We start from the raw sequence: 10,818 nt of genomic DNA, 5'->3' as shown, positions 1-10,818 counted from the left end.
TGTCTTATGAAAAAAGACTAAACCTTTATAAATTCTTGTATTTGATTTCTCTATCACAATTTCTTTATTTTACATTTGGTTTAAGATTATATCAATTGTTGTTATTTGTATCATATTTTAATATTAATATTAATTTTTTATTTAATTATTTTAAAATCATTGAGTGAAAAAAATTTGAAAAATTCAATTCACCTCTCTCTTAAATTATCATCTCATATAAAAAGTTAACAATTTGAATGTTATAAAAATTAAACAAATTAAGGATACCTCGAAAATAATATCCGCCATCATTGCTTTGTCTAATTTGTTTAGATTTTCCATTTTTTTCCAGCAACCCCCGTGGGGCCGAAGTTCAATGGGGTCGTATCTCAAAGCCCTAAGCCCATATTCATTTACTTCTGTTTTGTGGACTGAAGCCGGACGATCCGAACGCCGCCCGGTCCATTTTTGACGTAAAAAAAAGAGATTAAATCCAAAACGAAAGAGATCCCGTTTCAAAGCCTTTGACAGAAGCATGAGCAATAGCAGGCAGCCCCGCAAGTACGAGCAAAGAAATGTTGAACTTTTTCAGGAGGCGCTACCCGAATTTCCGTCTCAAACGTTAGAACCCGCGCCGTCGATTGGCCATACGCATCCCCAAAGGTTTCCAACTCTTCATTGATGACGCCACTGAAAGGTAAAGAGTCGCTTCAAATCACTTAACGAATAACCTCAACTTTTTTTTTTTTCAAAATTTTGTCATTTGTTCGGTTGTTTTGTACTTCAAAACTTGAGTGAGCTTTAAATAATCAGTGGCTGATCTGAATAATTTGTTATTGCGTGATTGTTAGGTTTTCTTTTAAGTTGTAATCAATTTTTTCCTTTTGGTTATTAGGTCGGAGCTGGTTGATTGTATATCTGGTATGCCATCTTCGGCTGAAATAATCCGAGCCATGATGAGATTCGGACGCCGTAGGTTCTTTGCTATATTCGTAAATTATTTCATTTGTTACAACTTCATTTTTAGGAAATGCTTTTAGTGAGTTTTATTTTGTAGGTTTGTTCTGTTGTTGATTCCGCGAAACTCTGCAGACAAACCCATCCGGCCAGGTCATTTATTTATAATCTTGAATGATATAATAAGATATTTTCCCATGACAGTTTATGGTGAATAATTTCTTTTGAGGAAACCTAAATTGAACAAGAAACTTTTTGAGTAGAATAGTTGGGTCAAAGTACCATAGTTTGCTTCAGTTTTACATTCCACGTGCATTGAGGATTTATGTGCTATTGGGCAATGACAAACAGCTTTGCCATGTTTTGTTATTGTCATTACATTTTCTCAATACAACTCATACTCTTTATTATGTGGTGAAAAAGGCAGAGCAAGATGGTCATTTGCTTACTGAGGAAGCTCGTGGAGCTGCCTACTACTTACATATTGACTTTTAGAAGGGTCGCATCCATCTCCCTTCTGGTGTATATCCTTTTGATACTGACAATCAGATTTGCTGCAGCATAATTTTCCTCCTTTAGAAGGTAAAGTTTAAAAATCCTGTTTCTATTGAAGGAAAATTAGATTGAGTGAATCAGCTAAATCTAAATGCTCTTCGGCTATGGAGGGGAGTAAGAATATTACTCCTTTTCTTGTTCTCTGTTTACATCTCAGTAGCATTATCACAATATTGTTTGAGCAGGTGGCTACTGGGTTTTGATTTAAATTTTGTATGCTATTGCATCCTTCCTGTTATGGTGAAAATATTACTATTGACCCTGGTCATGTGGATATATTTCCAGCATCATGCATCCGAGACAAATACTACATCTCCTCAAGCCTATTTATTGTCCGACATCCAGTGTGTCAAAGGAGTCATTAGGCTGACTAGATGACGAACAAGAAAAGGGTTTCAGGATTATAACAGAGCCACGTACTCTATCCACTGTTTTACAATGGATTGCTGATGATCAGGTAACTTTCATCTCTGGAATGAAGAAATCAATAACTCTTTTCTACATTTTTATTAAAGTTGAGACTTGCAAGGTTAGCAAAATCAGTGTTCCACTCCTAGACTTTGGCAAATAACATCATTCAGTTATTGCTATTTATATGTTATCTTTAATAAGTTTACTTATCGAAAATGTTAAGTCTCCTTTTTTTGAGAGTACAGGAGAATCTGATTTTACATGGGCTATCATTTAATTATAATTATTTGCCTATTTTAGTCTTGGAGAACTAACCAAGTCTACCACCTCACTTTCTTAGGTTAGGAAAATGGCATATTTGAAAGGGAACTCCATTCCGCATGCAAACCACAAAGTTCTTGATAAACTTAGATCTTCCAGACCTGAGTTTGCTAAGGTAATTTAATCATGTACAGAGTTTGTCAAAAGGCAACAATGAGATTTTATTTTATATATTGTCATGGTTTGATACGATAATGACTTCATGACTATGTGCATGTTTTCCAAATGTTTTATGTATCACTATAAGCTTTTCTAAACTTTTTTGGTTTGATGATTTTTGCTTAATTTGGTAGATTATTACAGCTACTTGCATGCCAAGTGTGCTGCAACCATATGGAAGAAGCTATGCAAAGAGGATCCTCTGTCACTGACAACCAGAACCGCTCTCAGAGCAAAACTTTTAGAGCACGGAGGAGCCAAAGAACGGGCTGATCTGTTGACTGATCTAGTGAGGCATGGGATAATAAGGGTATCATAATGGAGGGATGGTTCCTGACATCACAAGTTATTTTGGAAGAAGTGAAGCTTTCTGGAAAATAGGTAAACCGGCCTATTTTGTAAATGACTGGAGACAAAGTATCAAATGAAATGTAGGAGGAAAAGAATAAAACTAACAAACCAGCGGTAAAAGCACGTGATATTGTCAAAATAAGTCACTTTTGATTTTGGGTGAAAGATACCAGATATTGGGTAGTCACTGAAATGGCAATGTCATGGACTGGCAGGCACTGGCACTACTTTGCGACATCCCAAATTCCAAATTAAAGAATTTTCAGGTTCTGCAATAATGAATCACCTTCAAAGATTATGTATAACGGTCAATTTGGAACTGAATATTGTTAACTTGTTAGCCTATCTAGATATTCAATTTTAATTTGGCATTTGTAAGATGAACCAGAGAATGGCCGAGGCAGAAAGCGAGCAAATGCAGGAGGACCGTGGGGATGAGTGAGGAGAGAAGTGAAATTGCGGGAAAGGGACAGAGAGGAGAGCCAAGGCCATGAGGGGAAGTGATGAGAGAGTGAGAGGGAACGATGCTTTCCATTAAAGTAAGCAGAGATGTTGGAAGTAAAAGAGGAGAGAGAGAGAGAGAGAGAGAGAGAGAGAGAGAGAGGGAGAGTGGTGGGTACTTAGGACGAAGAGAGAGGTAGTGGTAGGGTTAGCCTTGGACTGGGTTGGTTAGAAAACAAAATGTGAAATCGTTGCGGCGGAGAAAAAAGTTTGGGAGAATCATAAATCAGCACTTGATGAATTTTCTAAAATAGAAAATAAAATAGTAGTTTGTCTTTGTCCGGCAGTTTTCAATTTGCAGGAAAAAAAAAAGGGGGGGGGCAAAAGCTAAATACTAGAATTTGAGGGGAGGGAAAAGGGATATACCCAAAAATCCAGAGATAAAACATGAAGCTCACGCTGCAGAACATCAGTTTAACCAACTAAACTGAAAATGGCGCTACAAACTCACACTCCATCATCTTTCACCAACGGACTCTATCACAGCCACTCAGTCTTCCCAAAACCCAAAATTTCTATCAAATTCCAGAAGCCCACCGTCGACGCCGAGCCCAATCCTGAGCCCACCTCCTCAACCAAGAAGCCTACCGCACCCGGCCAGGGGTTTGGCTCCTCGTCTTCTTCGTCCTTACCCTCCGGCAAGTCAAGCACAAGCAGCAGCAAGAAGAAGCAGAAGGGAAAAAGAGAGAGGGCGTCCATAATAAGGCGGTCGCCGGTCGAGAAACCTTCGTTTGTGAGCAAAGAAGAAGGGGCTAAAGCTGAGGAACAGAGAAAAAATGAGAGTGCTTTTCTACTGGCATGGTTTGGGCTTGGTGGGATCATTCTTGTGGAAGGCATTGTTCTTGCTGCTTCAGGTATGTCTATGGATTAACACCATTGTTCTGTTTTCCGTTTATTTAAAGTTGCGTTGTGGAGAGTGATCCCTTTTTGGTATAAATTTGGGTTTGACATTTGAACCTGATTTTAGGTAAAATGAGATTGAAGTTGAGAATTTATAGGAGATATCATACTTTTTTTTTAAGAAATTTTCAGAACCAAGAAAGTTTAGTAATTTTGTTGTATCATTACTTCAATTGCAAAAATTATTGTGGTCAAAATTAGAACAATTGAGATTGGATTAAACCTTGGAGAATTGAAATTGCTATATGTCATGTTTCTTGAGACCAAGTGTTAACTTCTGTTTTGTCCAGTGAAAGGCAAGGCAGGCAAGTATGAGTGTGTGACAGTTATAAAAATCCACGTTAATTAATAATTAGAAGCATAGCATTCCATAACAGTTTCACTATGTAATAAGCCTTAGGTTAGGTCATATCTGATTCAGAAAAAAAAAAAACACTTCAATATCATCCTCCATTAGATGATGGACCAGAAACATCAATGATACATTTTTTTCTAGTGACATGCTTGTTTTCCAATTGGGTTACTGATTCCTAATAATTTGACACTATACAAGGATGTTTAGGTTCTTGTCATTCTTCAGAAGGACTTATGTAAAGATTCATTGTTTGTTGTGCTGTATTAGGGTTATTATTTGTAATCCCCTTCTTAATTAGAAAATTGGGGCCTGCAGAACTGATTTACTAGGTTTTTTAACCGCTGATAAATGTATAGTGATTTTATTTATTATAAAATGAAAAAGGTCAAATTAAGAAATTAGTCATTGTACTTTGGCGAAATCAAGATTTAGTCCATGTGCAATAATTTGAACAAATTAAGTTATCTACTTATCGAGATTTGAAATTTCAGTCCAAATTCTAACAAAGTTAACATTCCATCGTTAAGTTGCTAACATGGACTTTTTTTCTGTGCACTTGGATTGCTGATGCGAAAATGCCACCTATGGCATTTCCCTTTAATTTTTACCTTTTTTTCTTCATTTTTTCTTCCCCTCTCTCTACATCTTCTCCCTTACTCACTACACTGAGTCTTCCAAACCATCCACCAGACAATTCCAGATTCTGGCCACTGGAACCACCGACCATGTGCTTCACCACCGGCCACTGCTATCCGGCGCTGGATCATCACCAAAATCCACCCATATGATCCTCCTTTCCTCCTCTTTCACCCTACCAAGTTAGTTTAAATTTAAAAAAAAAAAAAACTAGAAAACCTAGATCTATAATCCAACTTTTTGGCTTAGAAAAATCCCAAAAGCCCCCTAAAGCTCTCTAAGTTCATTCAGGTTGGATCCAATTTTGCCACCATTGATATCCAAATATATGACAGGAGTTTCAAACAGGAATATCAGATATTTAGAGGACAATCACCTTGAAATTGTTAGTGAAGGACTCCATATCTAGGCAAATGCTTCCATTGCTGTTAATATTGGGGTGGAATACCATTATTCTAAATGCCACTTTATCTTATTGAAAACATTAAAGAGAGACAGAAATGAGAGAGAAGGAAGAATACACACTCTATAATAATTATGTGTTAAGCAACTTGAATTCATACAAAACCATTGGTCAAAGCCAAATAAAAAAAAAAATCTACCAACCCAGAGCAACCTCAGTTTTCCTTTACATATTTTCTACCATTTCAAGCTTCTGAAAATGTTTATGCCTGTTAAAAGGACTCCCAGTTTTCATGTAATTTTAATTTTCATTTAAGCTTTTAAGCCATCAGGCGGACAAGCATTTGGAAAGCACAGAGCATTTCGAGTAACATGACAATGAAGGCATCAATTATTCTCATTGAAGCATCTGTCACTCTTCGGGAGATTTGTAGTGACGGGGGTGGAGTTTTTGGGGTGGTGAGGATGTGAGTTTGGATTATAGATCTATGGTTTTGGGCTTTGTTTTTTTTTTAGAAAAACTAACTCAGTAGGGTGAAAGAGGAGGAGAGGTGGATCATTTGAGTGGATTTTGGTGGAGATTCGCTCTGGCTAACAGTGGCTTGTGGCAGAGCACAGCAGCTGATGGTGATTCTGGTGGCCAAGATCAGGAATTTGTGGTGGTTGGTTTGAAAGCTTAAAAGTAGTGAGAGAGGAGATGAAAAAATGGAAAAAACAAAAGGCAAAAATTAAAGGGAAATGCCATCTTGGCATTTCCAATGTGGCATTTTCGGGCATGGAAATTCCACATTTGCTGTCCATGTGGGCAAAAAAAGTCCACATCAGCATTTAACGGTGAAATGTCAACTTAGTTAGAATTTGGACTGAAATTTCAAACTTCGACAAGTAAAAGGACGTGATTTATTCAAATTACTGTACAGGGACTGCATCTTGATTTTGGCCAGAGCATATGGACTAATTTCGTAATTTGACCACTGAAAAACAATAACTCTACATTTCCATGAAGTTGGGCATGTCAAAGTATGAAAATGATATCTGCTACATTTTGAAGCTATGAGTTGTGATCCCAAATAACTTGCTAGCTGTTCTATATTTACAGGCTTCCTACCAGAAGAGTGGGATAATTTCTTTGTGAAGTACTTGTACCCATCTTTCACCCCAACTGTTGTCTTGTTTCTTGCTGGAACTGTTGCATATGGAGTGTTGAAGTACCTGCAAAATGAGAAACTTAAAGACCAAGAGTAAATAGTTCATTCCAATAATCTGATATTTCCAAATTATAAGATTAGACTGTTGTAGCGAAAGCCAAGTGAGCATTTGTACATTTCTGCAGGCTGTACTTTCAGTTTTAGTGCTTTCTTTGTGAAGAGTGTTGTATTAACAGAGAACACAAAAAGGAATTTTCCTGCTAGGAATGTTAACCATCCTTATTTATGATCTGCTGAGGCAGCTTTATGTATCTTAATTGGGCATTGAAGCAGCTGCACAAAATTGTGTATCTCAATATATGCAACTGTTTTATTACTGTTATCTGTCTGAATTCTTTGAAAGCATGGCATTGTTACTTGTTTCCTTTTTTACCTGAAAAAACAATTGCACAATTTACAAGGAATTTCCTTACGTTGACATTACAATTTGACAAATATGATTAATAACTGCTTGCTCTTGTTTGGACCAATAATACTCTATTTGACTCTTCAAATCCTGAAAAACACTTTTTTGGGTGTTCCACTCAATGGAGTTGAGATTTCTTATACATGTACTTGCTGGCAATGATACATGGAAGCTTGGTGCTATGTTCTGTTTGTTAGACTTACAGTCATAACTTTCTGTTGGTTCCATAGTTCTTCATTCGTCCTTTTCGTTGAAAGAGCAATCATCTTCAAGTGTATACTTAAGTGCCCATGCAGTTGATGAATGTGAGATTCTGGCCTGGAAAAACGAAAGGCGTGAGAATGTCCACCTCATATAGATAATAAAGCTACTGTATTCTCAGCATTGTAATTTATCAGATAGTATGATATATGGTAAGTTAGATTTGTTATTTTTCTTCAAGGCAACCCACGAGTTTTGTGTTCTTGTGGTTATGCTGGATCCACTGTCTTAGGAAAAAGAGTGTTTAATCCACACTGAGATTGGATGAACTAGGCGTGCATCATTCATCGATATCTTCAAAAACCAAGCAGCCTAGTTATCCATTGTCTAGAACTATGCCCGCTTTTTTAATGTTTGGAAACTGTGTGATTATTCACCTGAGGCAAAGCACTAAACTTCATGATGCTTGATATTTCTCTCGTGCTTTATGGAATTTATGTGACATCATTGTCATTAACATCAATAAGGAACAATAAGGGCTGCTGTTTATATCGATGTATAATCTATTTGAGGCAGTCTTTTTTGGTTGATAAGGTCATGTTGCTCCACTTAGGTTAAATGAAGCGTGTATTCCCCTGATTGGTTAATTCTTATCTTTCGTTGCTTTACATATAATTTGTGTTTTGTTTTGTTTTGCATGATTTAATTTGCAATGAGAAATGATCTCTGCTTCTTGTCTGTGGTAGTACATAAGTCAATGAAAACTTTGAATAAGTGGATTCTTTTGCAGCCACTGCCATCTTTTTTTAACAAGGTATTTGAAAACATCACATTTTATTATTTCTGTTATCCATTTAATTATGGCATTAGTCAATATTTGCTGCCTGTTGGGTAATTGTAAATACCGATAATGTATGACTAATATGTTTTAAATCCAACTACAGCATTGTCTGATTGCACGCAGGTCACCTTGGATTGATCACATAAAAGCTCACGCCTTTTTGCAGGTAGAGGCCTCAATCTCCTGATGATACCCTGGTAGGTAATATCAAGTGCTACACGTTAAGAAATGAATGATAGAATTGCTAGACTTCAATTTGGAAATGAGCTAATAAGCAGCTTTTACTTTTACCCAAATATTTGAAGGTAGAAAGAGAGGGCTGACTACTTAATAAAAAGCTATGGAGTGCGTGAGATCTATTTATTCATTTTTTGTTCCAATATCTTAGATTCTTCTGAGAAAGTAAGAAGATATGATTGTAATAGATTGAATAAAGGGAGTGTGTAATTCATTACCACTGAACCTAAAAGATATCCCATGGGTGGAAGAGTTTTAATACTTTTTATATCATCCTTTCTGACAGATATCCATTCTTGAACATAGCCATGCCTCTTTACTTCTACTGTACCATTTAAAAGTCTGGAATCAGTGAAATTTGTCATTGTTCTGGATGAGTTAGTTTATGGACTGTCTACCAGTTGTTTGATTAGATCTCTTCTTGTTTGAACTCCACTTGCTGGTGCAAAATTCAATTTTAGTGGGTATATTTTAAGTCCCATTTTGTCCTGGCTGCATAAGATGGATGCGCAGTTTTCTGTGTTGCTTATGTTTACATTCCCTTGTTTCTATCTAATTCCTTGATCAGTCACTCTTTTTACATATTCTTTCTTTTCCTTTTTTCTTCACATTGACAGCTATTTTTTTTTCCTTCTCCTGTCTCTTGATCCTATCACAGAGCTTCAGATACTCCTGAATATTTCAGAATGATCGCTTTTTTTTTTTTGTTCAATTACAATCTGTAAATAGCACATAAAAATTGAAAAAAAAAATGATGTATTCGTAAACAGGCATGGCTGTTATTCTTCATCTGGAGCCTCTGCCACCTTTGTCCTGCAGCTATTAAGATGCTCATCAACCTCCTAATTTCTACAATGTTTTAAAACTCTGCAAACAATAAAATCCACAGGTTAGAGTACTGCTGCATAATGCATTTAATTGGTTGAGCCTACCTTTTATTTTGGTGGACTTTGTTCAGTGATAATCATCGGCTATTACACATAATTGTGCAGTTGTATATTGGAAGCAAAATTTATAGTCATTTTCTTTGTTCTGGTAAGATATTAATATTGGTAAATTGGCAGCCGCTGCTCTGAGCTGTCTCTCATACTCGTATCTGTTTATGCTCTTTTCGACTAGAACTCTTTCACAAATGTGCTCTTTGGTTTTTGGTAGTTGGTGATCTAATTGAAAATTGGAGAATGGAAATTTTCTCCAGTATATAAATTTAAAATATCATGTAATGGCCTCACTTTACTATTATAGGCACACATTTGATTATTAGCTTTCATCATGATTTCTTTACCCAAAAAAAGAAAACTTTCACCATTGATTATCCATGCTTTCCAAAGCACAGTTAAATGATTGTGGAGAAATGATGTGGGCTCAATTCTACCTAAATGGCTTTGTATTTGTGCAGGTGCATTACTCAGGAGTCAGCAAATGCATCAACCAAAACAAAGGGGAAACGTTTGGTCAGATGGGCATTAAAAGATGGATCCATGGATGGATGGCTCTACAACAAGCAACAGAGGAGCACAATAAAAACTCAATGTCTCCACCCTCCATTAATTGTTGTAAGACGGTTTGGAGATTGGCATTTAAGGTCTTAAATGGACACTGGAGGCTTTGAAGCAAGATTGCTTATTGGATTGAGAATGTAAATGGATATGATTACTTACGTTTTAGAATCATTATGCACCCGTAACAAATTTTTTTTTTTTGTCAAATTTATGCTTTTTTGGCTTCCATTTGATCAATTTATATCCTTTTTTCTTTTTGTATTTTTTTGAATAGGTTTTAGATTGAGATTTACAACCAAATTCATTTTTTAGTATTTTTGTGCATTGTTTATCATTTAATTTACTTTTACTTGCTTAGAAGCCTTTGTTTTAAGGCAATGTTCTATAATTTTCAAATCTTTTATCTACCAATACTGTTATTATTAATATATCATTATCAACTTTGAATAAAACTTTTATAGTTATCATTGTTATTTCTAAATATATATATATCTAACTTTAGGATATTTTTGTTTAATTTTCTTGATTTTTTCTTTAGTAAATAAAGAACATCTACAGATCCTTGATTAGAATTAGTAGTTATAGCATTACCATTGATTTTTTTTTTGTCTTTTTATCTATGGTTTGAATTTTGAAAAGACAAAAAGTTTATAAATTTCACCTTTCTTTAATGATTGTAGATTTTCTAACAATTCGTTTGAAATAATAACATCTTGTCTGAAGACATCATTTAATTTTGTGATTTGTTGTTCTTCAGTGGATATATCTTTAGTTTCAGAACTAAGTTTATTATTAACTTCCGATACAATATTATTATTAGGATTGCTACTAGTATTAAGCATAAAAATATACTCATCATCATCAAAATCATAATCTATTTGTGAAATTATTTCATA

At 35.5% G+C, this 10,818-nt stretch overlaps 1 protein-coding gene across 6 annotated transcripts; it reads left to right on the top strand.

The window, feature by feature from the left end:
• Positions 1-483: 483 nt before the first annotated feature.
• On the top strand, positions 484-10,258 carry LOC111310577 (protein LPA2-like). Of its 6 annotated transcripts, none has more exons than XM_089765787.1 (9): positions 484-676; positions 875-1,089; positions 1,360-1,518; positions 1,777-1,948; positions 2,243-2,338; positions 2,517-4,088; positions 8,089-8,156; positions 8,287-8,380; positions 9,820-9,952. In XM_089765787.1, exons 6-8 carry the CDS (start codon positions 3,668-3,670, stop codon positions 8,368-8,370), a joined length of 573 nt encoding a protein of 190 aa, XP_089621913.1. In that variant the 5' UTR covers positions 484-676; positions 875-1,089; positions 1,360-1,518; positions 1,777-1,948; positions 2,243-2,338; positions 2,517-3,667; the 3' UTR covers positions 8,371-8,380; positions 9,820-9,952. The 6 variants fall into 6 exon arrangements, 4 of the variants coding, with proteins under 4 accessions (XP_089621913.1, XP_089621916.1, XP_089621915.1 ...); XR_016345147.1 differs by having other exon boundaries at positions 485-676; positions 875-951; positions 1,364-1,518; positions 8,307-8,380; positions 9,820-10,258; XR_016345146.1 differs by having other exon boundaries at positions 485-676; positions 8,307-8,380; positions 9,820-10,116.
• The last annotated feature ends 560 nt before the right edge of the window (positions 10,259-10,818 follow it).

The sequence above is a fragment of the Durio zibethinus genome, chromosome 9, assembly GCF_047325235.1.
Source record: "Durio zibethinus cultivar Kanyao isolate XHJ-2024 chromosome 9, ASM4732523v1, whole genome shotgun sequence".
In the NCBI taxonomy this organism is placed as follows: domain Eukaryota; kingdom Viridiplantae; phylum Streptophyta; class Magnoliopsida; order Malvales; family Malvaceae; genus Durio; species Durio zibethinus.
The sequence above is the reverse complement of the archived record's forward strand: the minus strand, read 5'-3'. Positions and strand labels throughout refer to the sequence as shown.